Source organism: Oryzias latipes, chromosome 11 (assembly GCF_002234675.1).
Source record: "Oryzias latipes chromosome 11, ASM223467v1".
Lineage (NCBI taxonomy): Eukaryota > Metazoa > Chordata > Actinopteri > Beloniformes > Adrianichthyidae > Oryzias > Oryzias latipes.
This window is the reverse complement of record NC_019869.2, coordinates 21,041,733-21,063,065: the sequence shown is the minus strand read 5'-3', so window position 1 is coordinate 21,063,065 and position 21,333 is coordinate 21,041,733. Positions and strand designations below refer to the sequence as shown.

The 21,333-nt window shown below is 43.1% G+C and overlaps 1 protein-coding gene across 3 annotated transcripts in view; it reads left to right on the top strand.

Moving 5' to 3' along the window:
• Positions 1–21,333, top strand: part of phf14 (PHD finger protein 14) — a 58,248-nt gene that overhangs the window by 27,512 nt on the left and 9,403 nt on the right. For 2 of the 3 annotated variants that reach the window (XM_011481152.2, XM_020707279.2), the window contains exons 15-17: positions 3,236–3,298; positions 3,828–3,949; positions 16,156–16,273. In XM_011481152.2, coding sequence (XP_011479454.1) covers positions 3,236–3,298; positions 3,828–3,949; positions 16,156–16,273 — 303 coding nt within the window. Of the gene's footprint in view, positions 1–3,235; positions 3,299–3,827; positions 3,950–5,252; positions 7,160–16,155; positions 16,274–21,333 lie in introns of those variants that run through there. The other variant, XM_011481153.2, reaches the window with a different exon arrangement.

Below are 21,333 nucleotides of genomic sequence, written 5' to 3'. Positions count from 1 at the left end.
GCACCCCAGCACACTACAACAAAGAAGATGGTGCTCGCTATGACAGTCTGGTAAAACATGTGAAACATCCTGCTGCAAACATTGAAGGACTTGAGTCCCCTCAAGAAGGAAAGTCTACTCATGCCCTTCTCGTGTTTATGGACCACTCCAGTTTATTGTCCAGATGGACGCCCAGGAACTTGTAGGATGAGACCATTTCTACGTCCATCCCACCGATACAGACTGGGGAGGGCGGAGACTTTCTCCTACTGAAGTCAGTCACCATCTTCTTTGTCTTAGCCATGTTCAGCTGCAGGTAATTTCCCCCACCCCACCTGACAAAACACTCCACAAGGCCCCTGTACTCCTCCTCGCTTCCAACGTTTTCGTCTGGTGCCCCGCCCCCCGCTGAGTCCTGTGAGCTCTGGTAACAGCTCAGATGTGTAGTCAGCAAAAATCAGGTCCAGAGTACGGAAACGGTCTGTGTCAGCTCTGAGAAGGGGGTTTCTGTCTCAGAGTTTAGTTCGGGAGCGAACTAGTGTCAGGACACACGGGAGTATGAGAGCACAGAGTCAATAAACCTGTTTGGAAATGCCAGGCAACAGTCAGGGACCTGGAGGTGGGGGCGGAAAGCTGCCCTCTGATGTTCTGCGTCGATGGGTGCAGCTTTAGAGCATGTTTATCTTCAAACGGCAGCTGCATGCTTCATGCCTTACCAGCACGAGTGCTCGCACTTGTATGAAGCCGACTTGCTAGTCGACCTCCTGCTAGACTGCCAGGCGGCCCCGTGGATGCAGCTGCGCCTGCGCACGTACGCTTACATGCATGCAGCAGCATTTGTTGTTGGGTTTTTTGGGGAATCCAGGTTTCCTACAAACATCGTACTCTATCTACTGGAGGACACCTGTGAGCTAGTGCAGAATTTTACCTAAAAACCTTTTATATTTTACTGCAAGAAAGTTTTTTTTAAGACAATTCTGGCCTCCTGCAGTTCCCAGAACAGCCATGTTTAATTTGAAAGAATAGTAAGATGTTCTACAGAGCCCCTGGAGACCCTTCACCTCCTTCTGAGGACCAGTTAAAGTCTGTTTCTTTTTTTAATTCCTTGTAATTTATCCAGCTGCACAATTACTTACAAGAGATGTTAAAACCGTTACGCAGGCTTCACTTTAACAAAAAGCCCATTTAGCCGACTGTGCACACTGCAGAGCATTCATGCACGAGGACTTCTGCTGCTCTCGTGCAGAAAGCACAGAAATGTCAGGGTGAGGGATTCTTAGCTTCCACTCCTTCCTGTATATCCTATCTTCATACATCCTCCCGGTAATCTGCTTGAAACTGAGCGCCAACATCCACTTTATGAACATGTGCTGGTGATCAGGAGTCCATACGTCCCGTTAGCCGCCCCTCTCGCTCCGCTGAGCTCTAATGGTTTGTGAAACGAATTGCGCTGGTTAAAGACGCACTGATGTACTTCATTAAAGGACATAAAAGCTGTCTGCAGGCTTTATTTCCTCACCTGAGCGGAGCCTGGGATTTACCTGTGCAGCACCTCTGGCCCGTGCACACACAGCTGCTGCCAGTGTGCACCATCATCAGTTCATGCTGCAGCGGGAGGGGGGGGGGAGCTCCATCAGTTAGTTTTCTCGCCGACAGCTGCTCCATCTGTGATGACGGCCAGCCAAAGGCTGCAGATGGAATTGGTTTTTCAGTCTGTTTGAATATGTTGTTGATTTTTCTGCCTTATTTACCCCACCCCCACCCCCACCCAGCACTCAGCTGCCTGCAGCTCGGAGCAGTTTGCTATGTCTGCTGTCATGTGGGAAGCTGCAGAGCATCACGGAGGACGGCAGTCAGCCCCAGAATCAACCATTGAAGTCTCTATGCAGCTTTCCTCCAAGGGTTAGAAGACCTGCAGGCAGGCAGGGTGCAGCAGGAAACAGCTGCAGGTTTTCAGCTGCATACATCAGTGGGGGGTTTCCCAAGAGAACAAGCAGAAAATCCTTAGATCTTTAGAGAATGGAGAAGACCTGAGCACAAGTCATACCTCCTCGTCATTGCTACCTAAAGAAGAGCTTGGGCGCCACGTTTTCCCTACCAAACATCAAGGGGTTCAGATTTATGTCTTTCTGCAATGACCAGCTTCACCTTCTCCACTCGTGGATCTGAATCTTCTTATATTCTCACCAAAAACATTTTAGACTTCTTGTGTTTCTGCTACTTTCATGTCCAAAGATCTGAACAGTTTTTTGGTTTTCAGATTGTTTCTGTTTCATCAAAACCGAGAATCCTACAGGTTTGACATCAATGAGCTCACCTCCATTCGGACACAGAGTGCAGAACTCAGCCGATGTGGATCAAAGCCGGAATGGCTCAAAGAATCTCATCACTTTCCCACTGAAAGTTTCACTGTTTTCAGAGCTTCCGTCACCTCAGCTCTCAGAGTGGACACAGTTGACTTATGAGTTTGCGATTTTGTAGTCTGCTTGTTTTGATTCTCAATGAAAACTAGTTTCTACGACGGAGTTTTAGGGCCACGGTGAGGAAAAAAAATTCTGGCCAACATGACGAGATTAAAGTCATCATGTCGACTTTAATCTCGTCATGACGAGAAAAAACTCGACACGAAGTTTCGAGAAAAAACTCGTCGTGTCGAGATAAAAGTCGAAATAAAGTTTGGAGATTAAAGTCGCAACAGGGACACCCGATGGCTTCATCGGGCTGCAGAGATCCTGCAAACCAACCATCAATAAATAAAACTTTAATGAATTGTAAATCAATCAAATGAGCCTCCAGACATTTGGAACGTTATCAATTAACATTCAGCTCACCTGTTCAACAAAGTTTAGTCGGTCTGATCTGCTGCTGCACGGCGTTCACCTGCTGCTCTGCATGATGCTCACTTCCACAATAATCTCGTAAATTTACGAGTTTTTTTCTCTCGCGCAACATTGCGACTTTAATCCCGAAACTTTATTTCGACTTTTATCTCAACAAGACGAGTTTTTTCTCGAAGATTTGTGTTGAGTTTTTTCTCGTCATGGCGAGATTAAAGTCGACATGACGACTTTAATCTCGCCACATCTCGCCATACGTTGGCCAGAATTTATTTTCCTCACCGTGGCCCTAAAACTCCGTCGTAAGTTTCTGAGTCACTCCAGTAAAAAAAAAAAAGAAACCTCAAAAGGTTTCTTTGCATTCTGCAGAGAGAAAGTGTTTGTGTGTTTCTGTTAATTGCACACGTGTGTGTTCACAGAGAACCAGAGGGCAGAAGAGGAAGAGAATTCTCAATTCGGAAGAAAGGGAGGACAGAGCTGAGGTTAGTCCATTCCACCTGCTGTTCATGAGGCGTTCTGCCATTGCCTGCTGTGAACAACAGATGTGAAAACACTTTTCTATTTGACAATTCCTATGTTCAATAGATTTAATATATGTGTGTTTAGGTGCAAATATGTCTGTTTATGATCAGGAACAATTCTAGTATCTAGATGATAAGATAATTTTCTTTAGTCTGTTAATATTTATGACTTATCTGACATAGATTTGATATATCTATTTTTATTTTTATACTGATTGTCTATTTCTTTTGATCTTGTTGCTAAAAATGCTCAAAAATAAAACAATGGAGAGTTATTAAGACTGGAATGGCTCCAAAGGAGAATTACATTTTTAGCACCAGGCAGATGTTTTTTATTGGACGCTGAGATGTTCATCTCTGACTCTGCAAGTCTGCATACATTCTTGTGGTCAGAGTTACTCAGGTGATAAAGCTAATCCTCATTCTTCCTTGTCGTCTTTTCCGACGAATGCTGCGCTGTTCCCATGCCTCATCTTCTGCGTTTCCATAGGAATCTCTTCCACGGGAGCGCAGGCAGCGACAGTCTGTAGTGCAGAAAAAACCCAAAGCAGATGACACAAGGACTGAGTGTGCGACCTGCAAAGGGCCAGGCGACAACGAAAACCTAGTGAGGTGAGCCTGGGTGTGTGTGTGTGTGTGTGTGTGTGTGTGTGTGTGTGTGTGTGTGTGTGTGTGTGCACCTCCTCATGAGTGTGTGTCTCCTGTGGCAGCCGCATCCTCCTGATGATTAAAATTCAGTCTTCATTAGCTGGGGCTGCTCGGGCTCAGCAGAGTGTGGGGGCCAGGGGGGGGGCTCCCTCCGCAGGGCCCCGATATTGACCTGCCACATGCATTTGCTCACTTCATTAAGGTGTAATGAACACCGCAGTTAATTCTGCTCCAGCGTTAGCCTCCCAGCAAACAGCTCCTCTGTGGAGAGAACGGTCCAGATCTGGTCCTGAGGCACCATATAGCCTCCAGAACCGCTATATTAACCTGAACCTCACCTCTTTTCTTTCTCTTCTTCTGCCGATTATCCACAAATATCAGTCAGTAACTGTTATTTACCAAAATGAGAGGTATTGTGAAACCTTCAAGCTTCAGTTGATTCCTGCTGCAGCTCTTCCACCTTCCTGCAGTCGGTCTCTGGTCTTTCTTGTCTGCATGTACTTTTACGGGTTGAAGGCCCATTACCTGACAGGAGCAGCCGTCTCCTCTGAAGCAGGAGCTGATTGGTCAGAATTTGAGGTCATAGTGTGTTATGGTGGTGAACAGAGCTGCAGCCCTGCATCTTTAAAGACCCACTCTGATCAAAATTGTGTTTTAGATGTTTGAAACATGCTCTTGTGGCATTTTATGATGATGGAGGACATATATAAAAAAAAATGAAAGTCAAAATTGCTTTTCTGTAGTATTTCTTTATTCAAATTATTGTGAATCAGGAGCATAAAGGAGCTCCTATTTATTCTGTAGAAAATATACCGGGTGGGCCAAAGGCTCCTTGCTGCGCTCCTTTCTGATGCATCTACTTGCAGACAGATAGATCCATGTACGTCTTTGTTTTCTTCGTCTGGCTCCAAACTCCACGGCTGGATAGCTCCAGTTTTCCTTGCCAAAGACCACTGGGAAAGTTTTTAGAAAACAACAAAAGATGAACGGATTGGATCTTTGACTAACACAGAAGATAGCCTTTCAGTTGTCGCCTAATAAATGTTTGCAGAAGGAGCGGTGAGCGATGGAGTTTGAGTTTCATCCATTAGGTCAGACCCTCCGACTCTGAACTCTTGGCGTTCATCTGTTTTGGGTGACCGCCAGCGTTTGAGGGAAAACGGGCTCCAGGTTTCCCCGTCGATCGGCAGTGTCATGTTAGAGCAGCGTTTGATGCTCGGGCTGTGAGGCGTGCTGCCCCTGACTCTTTCTATCTTTGCATTGCCAGGTTGTGAGAGCCGGGGCAGCCACCTCACCCCCCTCCCCCCCATAAAATGTCGGGACCGATGACCGTTGGCTTAGAGACACAGAGAGGCAGATTGAGGCGTTTGAAGAATGAAGTCAGGCCGGAGAGAAGCTGCGCTCCAGAGCCGCCTGATCCGAACCAGACCAGGAGCCGTCCAGCGAAATCGAGCACAAGCACCTGCCCCCGAAACACAAAGCTGTGAATGTTGGACCGAAGGAAATGTTGGACATATGTGTGCTGTAATCCAGGACTCACAGGAAGTGGCAAAGACTGAAAGCCAATCGTAGCGTCAGACTTCCTGTTCTGCCTCCAGCTCTCCTCCTGACAGCAGATTGATTTGAAAGGATGACAGGACTCATGGAGTTTAGGTGTTCTGCCTTCATCCTCCTTGCAGATGCAGCAGCAGAAGCCCATTCCTCCTTCAGGTCTGGATCATAGCGGGACGCATCAGCTTCTTGTTTGTGGCTGAGGCTGTGGTTGGACTCTGCCTTCCTGCCTTGGTCTGTTCAAGTGCTTTGTAACCACAATTGGTTCCGGTTGGGATCCTGGTTTGGTCCTCTCTCTGCCTCTAGGTGCTCCTGTTCACTCAACAGATGTATATCCTTCCACTGTTTACTTCTTTTCTGCCTGCATGACTCCTAATCAGTCCCAGTCGGTGTTATTGATCAAAGTTATGCCGAAAAGTCGGTATAAGTTTGATGTGGAAACATTTGACGCCCTGCTTTCCCGAACCACAGTGTTGTGTCCTCTTGTTAGTGTGTATCAGGCTCTAGTGCGTACATTTGTTGTATTTCTGCTGCATCATGTGAAGCTGTGATGACAGCAAACCTGGTTAGTTAGAAATAGTAACTAAGTAACATGTTTGTGCTCTGAAAAACTACAATTTTGCATCTAAGAACTGACATGCCTCATACTCAAGCCCGGTGTTGTCTTGCGGTCCTAGTGGACTGCTTTTTTTTGTCAAAGCAGCAGCTGCTGCCGTTCTGTCAGCAGGTGACAAGTGTCACGCCGTGCTCTCATATGTCACCCCGTCACAGTCCTGCAGGCTCGCTGCCGGGATGCTCTGATGCTCTCTGCCTCCTCTGAGGCTGATGCAGCAACTCTGAGCGCGTCTGTAGAGACCGGCTGTCAGCGCAGGACAGAGTCCCACAGCCTGATCTGTCAGAACAGGACGAAGGTCCAAAACCTGATCTGCAAGAAAAGAACGGGGGTCCAGGACCTGATCGGTCAAGACAGGACAGAAATCTAGAGCCTGATCTATCAGAACAGGACAGAGGTCCAGATCCTGATCTGCAAGAAAAGAACGGAGGTCCAGAACCTGATCGATCAAAACAGGACAGAAGTCTAAAACCTGATCTGTCAGAACAGGACAGAGGTCCAGATCCTGATCTATTAGAACAAGATCTGTCAGAAAAACGGTCTGTACTGATAGTTTAGGATCTGAACCTCTTTCCTGTACTGACGTTCAGATCCTAAACTGTCAGTACAGACAGAACTCTAGAACCTGACCTGTCGGTTCCCTTCTGCATGGGTTTAGCTGTTATCTGTTTAGTGATCAGTAGTGTAGAAAGTAGTTCAGTGGTCTTCTAGAAATGTGAGAACCAGGAAGGGTGAGGAGGTGTACAGTATTTATTGAGAAAGTCAAACAATAATGTCTTTTTTATTCGCTGCCTGTAGTTAACTTTGTGTGTTGAAGTGCTGTGATCTATCCAGGAGAAGCTGCCATTGTTTACTGTCTTAGCCAAACCCGACTTTCAGATTGTGTTTCTGATGCCTGTGTTCTTATCCTGAAGTCCAACAACGTGCTGTATGTGAAGTGTCTCAGCTTGTGGCCTCCAGCTCTTGAAAATGAAGCAGGGCTTTAATAAACTCTTGATTTTTTCACCTGATTGCTGCAGTGATAAATGAGCGTGAGACAGCTAATTAATGGTTGTAAAGGTGCAGCCCGGGCGCTCCGTCTGTGCGTGTAATGCCCTCTGTCATCTGTGATTTATCACCGCAGGAGTGGCCTTCCTGCTCTGCGAGGACGGCTCACACCAAATGCCGCTCGTCAGCCCGCACAAATGAAAGAGTCCGGGCTTTTGTCTGCAGAACCACACCGTTTTAAAGCTCCTCCTTACTCTGTCATCACGCCGACCCGTCAGGAGAGAGTTTTTATTGTTTAAGCAGCAAATCCACCCACACTAAAGGCATCAAGACACATGCAACACAGTTACCAACTTCCTTCAGGAATCAACTGCCTTTAAAGAAGTTATTCGATCAAATTATTCAAATTAAATGATGTTCTATGAAAAAGTACACAAATGTATACAGAGATAGACTTCCCATGCTGTCTAGAAAACACTCAAACGACTGAAGAACACTGCCTCTGCTTTGCCGTTTTCTATAAATGTAACGAGAAGAATTAAAACGCTAAAGCATGGAAGCAATGATGAAACAAACCTGTTTAATCAAAAGACTATCATATAGTCCGATAAAAAAAAAATTAGCATAAAAAACAAACAATCCAAACAAAAAAGCAAAACAAAAATCACATTTTTTTAAAAGTACTTGTCTGAAAACTTTTTTTATGTTGATAGATGGAAAACAAAATTGAGAAACAGTAAACTCCTTTTTTTTTGGTTCTTTGTATCTCACAGACGGGAGAGCACACGTCCATCAGACAGAAAGTCTGCATCAGAAACAATTCTTTAAAAAAATCTTACAAAGGTTATTGGTTTATGAGACCCTTTATCTCCTAACACTTTGTAGACAGTCTGTTTTATAGATCAGTTCGTCAATCTAAAGCTTCACAAATTGACGCTCCTTAAAGCTACATTTCAATGATTTATATTGCCATAAAAAATGGGATTCAAGTAGCTTAGTTCCTTATATTGTAAAAGACAAAATCATGAGGAAGACTGTGGACCTGACAGAAGTGATGAAGGCTGCTATGGGAGCAGCACCTTCATGACAGCTCAGCAGATCCGCTGACTGACCGTCTCTGTGTCACCACTGCAGGAGTCGATGCAAATACTGAGACTACGTTCAAATTTTCCAGCCTTTTTTATTTAAAAAAAAAAAATTTTGATAGTGATATTGTTTTTGAATCTGTACAACTTTAAATCTTTAAACAGAATCAGAGAAGTACATTATGTACTATCTGATTATATTCTAAAGATTAAGATGTTATTTTACTATCAGTGCTGTTTGCCCTCTTAGTGTTAATGCGATTTGCTCACCTTGACTTTGGTCATCAGCAGTTTTCCATATTCTTTCCTCACTTGAACACATCGGCTTAGCTCCAAACTCGTGCCGACATTACTGATCAGTTTACCTTTTCCTTTTTAAAAGACCCATCCTAAAATGTGGGCTTTGTCTCTCCTAAGGTGTAGTAGTCTGCAGGTGACAGCAGCAGTTTTCTTTTCAGGTGTTGGATTTTACCTGAAGGTGTCCTTCAGGAACAGAGTTGTTTTATGTCTCAACTTGGCAAATGCAGATTTTCATGTATTTTACTTTGGTAAATCAATTTTGCGGGGTTTTACAGTTCATTAGTAAAAGTCGTGATAACTTTGCCTCTTTTCATGTAGATTTAGTCAAAAAAAAGTGGACGACAGATCAGCTGTCCCTGATGAAATCAAGAACAGCTCCCCCTCTCAGCAGGAGGACATTTTTTTGGAATTTTGGCGTTTGACAGGGTGGGTGGGGGGTCTTGTTGTGGTCATCCCTGAGATGAAACCATCTGTTTGCCCACAGGCTTTCGGGGAGGGGGGGAGGAGGGAGCAGAGGCCATTGTAGTCGCTTAGTTTTTGGTTCAGGATGAGATCCAGTTGGGGGGGGGTCTGAGGATGAAGGAGGTTCTGGAAGCCAGTAACCTTTTGGATGACAAGTGCATTTCCCATTACCGCTCTGACACCAGATCCTGGGAGATGATTTAATGGCGGCATTTTGTTTTTGCTGACTTCACCCCCCCATTAAAGCAGAAAAGTGAGGAGTGGGGAATGGGGCTGTGTGGGAAGAGTGGCCAAGCAGCTAAAATCTATTACTCCTGAGCTCCTCCAACCCCCCCCCCCCACCCCCTACCCCCATCTCTTTATCCAGCTGATTCTGCCTGAATTCTCCCTGAGCTTCTTCACTCTCCGCCCTCTCCCGCTCCCACCCCCAGAACAGCACTCTGTCTCTCCTCTCTTTAGGCTATGTTTTCCCTCCTGCCCGTTTCCTGTGTAATTACCCCCCCCCCCTGAACCTGACTCTGCAGCTGCCTTATAGCCTCATAGGGTACACTCGTGTCGGAAAAAGACTTGTTGTGCTTCAAGCTGATTGTATTTCTTCTGGTTTAACTTTTCTCCTGTTTGAAGCCACAAGGCTGGAGTTTGTTCTGCGGAGGGGCGGGGACGCTTGTTTTGCTCTGGAAATCCCATTTTTCCATTCTGCTTCCTAGTTGATTGGTGCCCCCTGCTGGAAACGGGGAGCCAGCTTAGGTAGAAAGGCAGCAGGAGGTGATGGGTGGGGGGAGGCAATCAGTCCCTGTCCTTCCAGTGGCTGTGAATGAGTTGTGTCCAGATAAACTAATAAAAGTAGCCGCTCTGAGTTGGCATTATCCACAAGTGCAGCTTCAGCAGTCATTCATTACATCCCATCCTGTAAAACAATGGCTCTTTTGTAATGTTGCAGTGACCCAACAGTAGATCAAAAGCAGGAGGCTTGCAGAGTCCAATAATCCACTCCTTTCTGCTCTGCACTTTGTCACGGATGAGAGTTAATGGCTTAGCGCTTTGTGTCATATTGATTTGTGTCACGTGCCCCCCTCCCGGGGTAATTGCATTGCCCACTTGTGATAAATTCACCGCCTGTTTTAGCCACTTGGGCTCAGATGCTGGTGCTGCTTAAGAAGAAAGAAGTTTCTGTGGCTGCAGTGCTGCGCGTTCACCGAGTAGGAGTTGCAGGCTGGAGAACCCAGCTCCACGCAGAGCAAAGAGTTTCTGCTCAAACAGGAGTTCATGCAGGTTCTCTAGGAAAGAAAAGAAAGAAACGGAGCTACAGTACGAGAGGATAACCCTAGCGATAGACAGACTGGTCACTTGTTTAGGGTGTACCCTGCCTTTGCCCCACAGTAACTGGGATAGGCTCCAGCAACCCAGAGACCCTGAAAGGTGTACATGGATGGATTGTTTACTCCTTTTGGTTCACTTCAATTCAGTTTTTCTGGGTTCAGTCCAGCCAACTTTAGACACTAAAAAAATACAAGAAAAATATCAAACTAAGACTAAATACTTTAAGATCTAATTTTGTCTAGATCATTTAAAAAAGACCAATTTATTTGAAGTTCAGCTTTACCTCACCTATAAAATAAATCAACAAGCTACATTAAGGGCTTTACTCTGTACTTACAGTTAAATTGGGCCATTTTGATTTTCATGTTTCATGTTTTACTTCGTTCTCTGTGTTCTCATGCCATGTTTTTCAAAATGTGTTCTGTCCTTTATTGTCATAAAAATGACACCAAAGTAGTTTTTAACCATTGGAAGAAAACAGGCGGGAGGACTCGTACAATGGCTCTGATGGGCACCACGGCTTTGTCTTTTGTGTGCTCGCAACAGGAACAATGTAAGCCCAAGAAATATGAACAAGATCCCTCATTTATTCAGACAATGGCTGTGTGAAGTCAGCATTTGTCCTAGATCGATAAACCGAACAAAGGTCCTGAAAGGGGATGAAGAATATAACAGCAGACACAAAGTGTGTGCAGGTGTTTCTACGGTGAATGCTGAAACTAGATGGAGTTTCAAACCAATCCAGAAAAGAACATGCTGGAAATTTTGGAGTTCTGGGGTCTGTTTCTGCATATTTCTAAGACATGAATCTTGTGAATGAATCTTGGACACCAATGATTACACAGTGGAGAAAATAAGTATTTGATCCCTTATTGATTTTGTAGGTTTGCTCATCTAAAAAGAAATTGACAGTCTGTCATCTTAATGGTAGGTCCATTTGAACAATGATAGATAGAAACTCACAAAGAAAATCAAGAAATGGACTTTAAAGAATGTACATAAATGTGTTTGCATTTCTTTGAGGGAAATAAATTTTTGATCCCCTAGTAACTCTTGAGAGTTCTGGTTCTAACAGACCAGTTAGGCTCTCCTGATCAACCTCTCACCTGAAATGAAGACACCTATTTCAACTGATCACCTGTAGAAACACCTGTCCACAGAATCAGTCCGTCAGTCAGACTCCAAACTCTCCATTATGAGAGACTAAAGAGCTTTCAGTGGATTCAAGGGAGAAGACTGAAGACCTAGACAAGACCAGAATGAACTACAAACCCATAAGCAAGAACTTGGAGGTTAAGGTGACAACTGTTGGTGCAATTTAATTCAGTTCAGTTTCTTTATTTCAAACACAAATGCAAAATAAACACAATAGTTTAAAATAGACATATAAAGTAATACAAGGTGCTTGAAAAGGAGTGGGATGAAGAGAAATCTTGTCTGATCCCACCCCTTTTTAACAACACCTGATGATGCGCGTATTTCTACTTACAGATTTGTAAAAAACCTTCATATTACATTCTGCATGCCAACTGTGTAAAAGTGACATTTTTTGTTTTATTAATAATTTCAGGCCTTATAAAGTTCTATTAGTCACTTGTAGGTTTTTTTTTGAATACATGTGAACTTTTTGTGCCAAGATACAAGGGCATGACCATCAATCCACCTCTAGGCCTGGGGCTTCAAACAAGATCTGACCTGGTGGGATTTCTATTATCATAAGAACAGTGAAAAATAGGCCTAAAACAACATGTCAGTAGTTATTTTATGATCTTAAAGCAGCTGAAACCACTGTCACCAGGAAAACAATTGGTAATACAGGTACTTTACATCCCAATGGTTTAACATCTGGCAGTGCTCACAAAGGCCCCCCTCTTAAGAAGGCACATGTGCAGACCCGCCTGAAGTTTGAACACCTTCACGATTTAAAGAATGACTAGGAGAAGGTGCTGTGGTTGGGTGAGCTCTTTGGCATAAACTCAACCCATCAAGTTTGGAAGAAGAAAAATGACAATGACCCCATAAACATCATCCCCACTGTCAAGCATGGAGGTGGAAACATTATGCTTTGTGGGGGTTTTTCCGCACAGGGCTACTTCGCCATGTCAATGGGAGGATGGACAGAGCCATGTACTGTCAAATGTAAAATGGACCGTGGATGGGTCTGCCAACAGGATAATGACCCAAAACATACAGCCAAGGAAACGAAAGAATGTCTGAAGAAGATGCATATTATGGTCACAGAGTGGCCCAACCAGTCTCTGGGCCTCAGTGGAGAGAGCTGAGGCTCTTCTAATGAATTAGAAGTCATCTGCAAAAAAGAGTGCAGAAACCTGATCATCAACTACAAGAAATACCCGAGCTCTGTGCTGCTGTGCTTGATTGTCTTTGTGTGATTTTCTATCCCTCACTGTTGAAATGAACATACTGTTGTGATGACAAACTGCCCTCTTATTTTAAAGTGGTTAAACCTACAAAACCAGTAAGGCATCAAATATTTATTTCCTCCTGGAACAGCAGCTTTCCCCCTTGAAGTCCTAAAGTTGGAGTCATGGTTGCGTTCCTTCAGTCTGGCTTCAAATGGCTCATCAAAGTTCTGATCTGTTTGGTCGGTTCAGTCAGAGAGCTGAGCATGTGGAGCTGAGACATTTACAGGAATGTGTGAGGTTGGCCAGCCTAAGCTTGGGGGGGGGGGGGGGTCATCACTGTTGGCTGTGCTGTCGACAACACAGGGGTTTTGTGAGCTTCACACAGAGATTAAACACCTGATGAAAGGTGACAAGTGCTGCCAATAAAGAGCAACACATGTAACAGGCAAAAGCAGTCTGTCGTGTCCTCTCTAACACTCGCCTCCAATAAGATTACATCAATCAATAACCACTCTTATGAGTGATTGGATTGTCTCTGCCCCCCAAAGTACCAGGAGGAGAAGGGGGGGATGCTCAATTTTCCCAATGATTAAAGGACTGCCAAATTGCTTTGATAACATCAAGGACCTTGCTGTGGCTGCATGAGGAGGGCATGGTGAGAGCAGATAAAGGCTTCTGCTGCAGACAACAACACCAATTCTGTTCAGCCAATAAAGATCCATGCTAAGCCGCCGCTGAAACCACACTGTTGGTGCACCAAGGCATTGCTGCACAGCCTGGAAGCTCCAACAGAAGACTGAAACAACAATTCCAGTGATTACTTTGTCTTAACCAAAACAACAGCAAATTTCCCAGAAACATAAATGTCATAAATCTGTCTTCTATTTATGCTTTTTTCCTGTGCAGGGGACACATGCAAACTCCACACAAATAGGACAAAACTAGAATTTGAACCTGGACATTTCTTGCTGCGAGGGGATAGTGCTAATCACCACACCACCGTGCGGCCCTAAAACATATTGTTTTTGAAAAATGATGCGGAAATGATGCACATTTGTAACCCATAGGTACTTTATAAAGCTGCACATCATACAAACACACAGACATCCAATCCACCCAGACTGAAGTTTAAAATTCCATCCATCATCTCTTATCCATCTATTCATCTACCCATCCATGCATCTAACTAACCCATTTATTCATTCACCTGGTGCGACCATTAATTCATTCATCCACCCACTCATCTATCCACCCACATACACCTATCAGTCCACATCCACCCTTGGATCCCTTTATCATCCATCTATCATCCACCCATCCACCTATCTATCCATCCACTCATATATCTACATCTACCCATCCACCAATTGTTTCATCCTTCCCACATCTATGCGAGTTGCCCCCGCTCAATAGAAGAAATGACCCTGGGTCTTTTGCTGAGGTCCTCCTGTATTTAAGATGTTTTCATTTTTAGTTGTGCAGTCTTCAAAGCCATCTTGCAACCCGTTTGCTTCGGCAGATGTTGCTCTAACACTGAGCTTTTTTTGTAACAACAACCATTAGATTATGGCTTCGAGTGCAGTCAACACTGTCCTGCAGCAAAAAAAGATTCTTCTCAGGGGTTTAGAGGGCATTCAAATGTCAGGGAAACGAAAGACGGTGGTCCTCTGACTTCTTCTGTGCTGAAGATTCATGTCAAATCAATTTGCAGTTTGTGTGCAACAATAGGTGCCTGCTCATTAGTGGAGTGCACACTCTGGTGGTGATCTGTCTTTTACTCAGGCGATGGCTAGAGGGTACGTAAAGTTACCATCCCTCCTCAGGCACATATGCTGGTTCATTGTACTTTAGGCCAACACACACACATGTACTGTAAATGGGTGTGCATGTGATGGGGAAGCACTTGTCAAATAATATTTTTTGCTAATTTGCAGCAGTTGTGAGGTTATGCCCCTACAACTCATACAATGCCAATTATCTGTGCCAATTAAGGCTGCGCTCTAGTTTGACTGAATCTGCTATAAACACAAAAACGCATTATAACAGGTGTTTCACAGGGATATGAGGTCTGACTGGCATTTTCCTTTGAAATGCTCAATATTCACTGGATTTATTCTAGACTGACTAGAAAAGGTAGGGACCTTTTGACTTGAAAAAAACCTGCTGTAACAACTCAGTCCATTGTTCAGTGAAATAATATTATAATAGTTATAATTGGTGAAACATGGGAACTTGGCAACAAGGAACCCAAGCTTATATGTGTGGATGCCAAAGCTGGTACCTTCTCAAGTCTGAAACCCATTTTCCAACCACAGAAATATCAGGATGACAGTCAATCAAATGATTGTGTTTCTTTACTAAGTGAAGGCAAGACCACACTTTAGGGAAATCTGAGGCATCAAAAGAGAAAATGATTCTACTACCATTGATAATCCAATTCATTCATATTCTCAACAAAATCCTTACATTTTGATGTTTCAAACCTAGTTTCTGAAGATTTCAGATCTTAAGGCGAAAGATGATCTGTGTGACAGCAGAGCTGGTCTTTGGAATCATGGCCGGAAAAGCAACTTTTAGATATTTTTTATAAATGTTTCGTAGAGCTTTGAGTACTGACAGATGGGAAACATGATTCTAAGACAGTGTAGATTTGCTTCTTCTGTCGATACTTTTGTTTACTCTGCTGATCAACAATATCATGCAAAGTATTATTTATTAACTAGATTGAGCTGTAACTACAACATAAAACCCACTTTGTTTCCTTTAAGTGTTTTGTGTGGCTACCCCCACCCTCATCCCATAAACAATGCAAAACTGGTAATCACACTCACTAACACACACCTCACACTTGGAGCCAATTATGTCCTAATCAATGAAGGAGATTCACATTCTCCTGTGAGAATCTGATAAAGGAGCTAACAGCCTGGAGGTCAGCTGCATTCTCCATTCATCTCCATTACTGAGGCAGTGTACAGCACAGGGGGGTGAAGACATACTTGAACACACAGAGACTAAACCGAGGTTCACAGGACATTTCTTAATCTAGTCATTTGTCTTTTCATTCATCTTCCTGACACAACCGTCTGTACTTGGGGCAGGCACAATGAGACCCTGGCTTGGGCTTCCTCCTTTTTAGGATGAGAGACCCTGCCGGGGTAAACTATCCTGCTGGTTTCAGCGAATCTTACAGAACCTAACCAGCTTGAGCTGCTTCTTTCTTTGAACAGGGTTTTTCAGACGAGGACAAAAATGTATTAGTTGTATTTTCCTGGTGGCTCTCGCCAAATGCTGTACAGGTCTGTAGAAGGTCAATGCAGCTGAAGGATGGCAAGGCTTTGAATTATGTGACAAAAGGGTCCCATCCCTGAAGACTCACAGCCTGCATCCCCCAGATCCATCCGTACTGCTCAGCCTCTCATATTTGAAGCAACACTGCGGTTTGATTTATGCCAGACGTATCACATTCCCTTCTTTTCTGGGTCCTAGGTGTGATGAGTGCCAACTCTGCTATCACTTTGGCTGTCTGGACCCCCCCCTGAAGAAATCTCCCAAGCAGACTGGATATGGGTGGATCTGCCAGGAGTGTGACACATCCTCGTCAAAGGTGAGCGTGTCAGTCGTCCACTTTAACACCAAACATGAGCTGAGGTATGTTGTAGAGAAGTGAGTGGAATGGTTGGGGAGGTTGATCAGAGCGAAACTCAAAACAGCACAAGTTTGAAGCTTTGATCCTGAAGCGTCCACAGTCATGAAGCACATTTCAAATCTGGGCCTGGGTCAGGAGGGTGTCTGAGTGCTGTGGGCATCCTGTCATCTTCTGCTATGGAGAACAAAGAATCCATCTGCTTTTCATAATTCTTGAGTAGGTGATCAAAAGTGCCAGTTAGAGAGGGGAAGGATCTGAGCTTGCTTCCTGTCCAGTTGGAAAAACTTCAGAGACTCCTTTGTGTCTAAACGTGTTCGTTTAAATATTGTACAGTGTTCCCTCCTTTATTGCAGACGTTTCTCCCTAAGCCAGGGGTCTGCAACCTTCAACTCTTAAAGAGCCATTCGGGTCAATTTCTCACTGACTGTAACCCAGCAATGGCCAAAACGTCTCACTTAACCCTTTTGAACAAGAAGACATTGCTTTGTATTTATGTTGCTGTCATGATGTTTTTAGCATGAATAAAACACCATGAAGAGAAAATAGCAGTTTTTTTCAAAATATGAAATATCTTATAACTTTTGACAGGGGTTCACGTGGCTTCCTTTCAAAATAAGACTCCCTGTATCTATCTTTCTAGCTATCCATCTTCTGAACCTGCTGAAACCCTTTTAAAGTCACTGAGTTGCTGGAGCCAACCCAGCTACTGTTGAGTGAAGGCGTAGTCAACTTTATTGTCGAAATGTTTATAGATATTTTAAGACCCTGACTACTTTATACACTTATTTTATTCAAGCATTAAACAGTTTTGCCCTTTTCTCTCTTGTTTAAACTCTCAAAGTTCAACCCTCTGTTCAGTATTATTCAATGAAACCAAGGATCTCCTTACGAAGGAAGGTTTATGTTGAAAACATTCTGTACAGCAGACACGGCTGTAAACAATGGTTTACAGCCAATCAGGACGCAGAACACAAAATTGCCCTAAAAAATACCTGCAGTACAGCAGGACCACAAAAGGTGAACAGCAATAAAGTGAGGGACGACTAGAAATGTCATATTATGTAACATTTGAGCATTAATAAGAGTTTCATTCCATTATTGAATCGAAGATAAAAGGTTTTGTCCCGTCCCCCTCCCCCCCCTTTTATGTTGCAAAAACACGTGAAATTCTCTTTTAAATCTATTGTTTTCAAAAAGAGACATTCCAACATTCTGGTCCCATCACATTGGACAACTGAGGCTCCTCTACCGGAGCAATTTCATTCATTCTTTTAATGGATGCTGCTATGTCCCACTCCCTCCGTAAATGCTTAACAAACAGAATTTACTAAATAAACTATTAAGGTGCCCTCTCCACCGTCCACACTGACAGCTGTTTCCTACGGTTTGCTGTTACTCTTAAAGTTCTCTCTGCATGTCATAGATCTTCTAAAAACAGTGTCTTTGGAACCCCCTTCATAAGGAATATCTCTGATTTCTGAATGCTTTTTATAATCACTCAATCTTTTTGACAACACTAGAATGTTATATTTCTGGAAGATTTAGTGTATGTCATATTGGTGCTGTTTTTTTTCCAATAAACCCCCCCCTCCAAAAAACTAAACAAAAAAACATCTGAATGGAAATCCAAATGTGAAGGAGCTGAACTTTTTAGGGGAGATTTTTAACTGGATATAAAAAAAAAATCATTTCTGTCCTCCTCCGAGGCTGCTCCCTCATCCTGCCTCTTGGGGAATTTTGTCCCTTCGAATTAGATTGTCCTCCTCTTCCCTCCCACTTGTTTACTTCAAATATGGGAGAATGTGCATGCGCGGGTCTATTTGCCCCAGAGCAAAGCGACATTTCACTGGTGACAGGGGAATAAGGTTTGTAATTAGCGACAAATATAGGTGAACTTTATGTCCTGTCCCCATTGATGCAACAAATAAAAGAAATCAGGAAGTGAGAAACAAATAAAAAGATGGCAAACCTAGAAAGTATGCAAGGAGGAAACGTCTTTCAGATGAGGAGGCTCTTTACTGTCTGTACAGAGTTCATGAGGAGCATGTTTGAGTAACAGGCGGATAAAAGCAGCCGACACTTGGTTTCCGACGTCATTTCTAATGTTGCAGGGACGACAATTTGAGCAGCAGTTAGCAATGACATTTTTGAGAAAACTTGATGTACAGAGCTTTTAAAGTGCGAGCTGCTCTGAGTGTTGCAGTAATAGCAAGTGTGGGGAGATAATTGACTTCACTAAGGGCATCTAAAAAGCACTCTGAGATGAGAGCTGTATTTAAGGAAAGTTTTATTATCTGCTTTTAAATGCCAAGCCGTGCACCATTTTTGCCTGTGGGGGGGCTTCTGAAATGCCAGCATTAAGTGCAGAATATTACCTGATCTCTGCCTCTGAGCCTCGGTGGCATGCAGAGATAGCGGGTGGTCACCCTCGCCTCTGCAGAAACGGCACAGGAAGTGATTTGCGAGAGCTCCCCTCAGCAAGTGTTGTTATCTGAGAAAAAGGGGAAAATTAGTAGAAGTAGGGCAGAAACAGAACGACGGGGAGAACAGAAACAGAATGGAAGGAGTGCTGAAACAGGGCTGAGAAAAGCAGGAATACAGACAGAGGGAGAGACAGACAGGAAGAAAATGAATAAAGCTGAAGAGGAGCAGGCTCAAAGAGAAAGAGGAGCAGAAATGCAACTAAAGTACAAAAGAAGAGCACAAACATAGAAGAAGAAAAGCACCGCTGAAATGGGACTGCAGAAACAAATTAGGAAAGGCAGAAGAAGAGCGGAAGAACACCAAGAAGGAAGAGAAACAAGAACAGAAAAAAGCTGCGGGAAGAGCCGCAACTGAAGAAAAACAGAAACACAGCCGAAGGACAGCAGGAAAGCAGATGAACAAGAACACAATAAATCTGTAGAAGACCATTAATACCTCCCAAGAGCCGAAACACAACTGAATCTGAGAAGAAACAAAGCCGAAGAAGAGCAGAAACAAAGTTGAGGAAGAGAAGTAACATAGCTGATGGAGAGTTGAAACTGCAACACGTCAGAATCAGAGCAGAAACATGTCAGCGCACCTGCAGTCAGTTATACTTTCTTGTCATGTCTCTTCTAATGCTGTGAAGTAAACACATGCTTAGTTTATAGAAATTGAGCTATTCACTATTAAAAACAAATCGCTTTGTAAAATATGACATATCATATGTCTGAATATTTTGGATATTATCAGAGTGAAAACCAGAGCTAGACTAATGTTTTTCTTTTTACCTTTGTGTAATGTTTTTTGCATGAAGTCTAACTTTTTTTGGGTCATTTGAATGGACATGTGTCTCCAAATCTTTGATTGGTTGCGTATGTCTATGGGGAATTTTTCTATCCTTAATTCTTAATTCATTTTTCTATTGCCTGTATTCTTACCTTTCCAGTGAAATATATAGGCATCAACAACATTCGCAGTGATCAAAAACTCCTCAGCATATTATTTAAAACAGAATTCTAACATGAAGTTTTATGCCAAAAATGTTGACATGTTAACTTGTTTAAAGCTACCATTGAATTTTTTGTTACTATATGAGGTGATTTCTAGAACTGCCTGAAGGTTTAAGTTTAATGACTGCTTTTGGAGACAAAAAGTGCTTCCATCCCTCCTTAATTGAACTTTTTTCAGTTTACTTTGAAAATATATATCTTGAGAAACAGTCTTAAGTACTCAGGATAAATGATTTTGTTTATAAACATTTTCAGATGATTAAAATTACATTTTTATTTTTTTAACTGAAAAAAAAACGAACTAAATTGAAATGACTGAAACGTGGCTAAAATACTGTTCAGTGAAAAGGCTAAGAATAAAACTAAATTAAAAAATCATCTGTGAAAATTAACACTGAGACTTTGAGATTATTCCATTGTGAAAGGAGGCTAAGCTGTCCTGCTGGAAGAACACAATCCTCTGAATTGGAGCATTGTCAGAAGAGGTTTTCTGCCAGGATTACCTTGTATGCGGGTTGATTCAAAAGTCCCTCACAAAGAAGAATCTGGCCAACTCCAGTCGTGCTTAAGCACCTCCAGATCATCTTTGATCTTCCACTAAATCTTACTTTGAGTGGGTTACACATTTGATAGGCCATCTTGACAATCGGGTGATGGTTGGAGCCAGAATTTAGGCTTAGGACAGATGATGTCAAATGCTTACGATCTTGTGAAAAGTCCAGCCTGTCTTGTCTTTGCTCCTTTTCTGATGGAGACCTTCTTACTGGCTTAGTGGGACCCAAGTCCTGTTCCTGTTTTAAACCTCAGAACACCTGTCATTCTTTGTGGCGAGGCTCACAGTTTTGGAGGGACATTTAAAAAGCAAATATTCATATTTCTTTATGGGTAATAGATGCTTTTTGCTGGTCTGTAACCTTGTTTTCCTCCAACATCTGCTGCAAGTTTGTGCAGTCATTTGTGTAAACATTCGTGTACACTTTTGTGCAAACATTTGTATGCAAGTTTGTGCAGTCATTTGTGTAAACATTCGTGTACACTTTTGTGCAAACATTTGTATGCATTTTTGTGCAGTCATTTGTGTAAACATGTTTATATGTAGGTGCACTACTATGTAAACTTTTTTTTTTTTACATGGATGTGTTTGTTTGCTTTGCTGCACATGTTTTTGGAAACAATTGTGCAATGTTTTGTGTGTCTTAACTTTTTTGGACATGTTTGCGTACATGTTTGTGTAGAGTAAATCCATCCTTTTCCCTTTTGTGCATGTTTGTGCACTTTTGCATAAACATTCCTTAACGTCTTTCTACAGATGCTTGTTCACATCCTTGAACATTTCGCATCAATAGTTCCGGATAGGTTTTGAGACGTATTTGTGCAAATGTTTGTGTGTGTGTGTTGGAGCAAACCTTTGTGCATATGTTTGTGTTGTACTTTATTGGACAGCCCTGAGTTCATCACAGATGCGGTTTCTGTCCGCCTGCTCGGCTCAGATAAACTCCGCTCTGACCGAGGCCACATCCCTGCCGCTGCAGGCCCTCACTA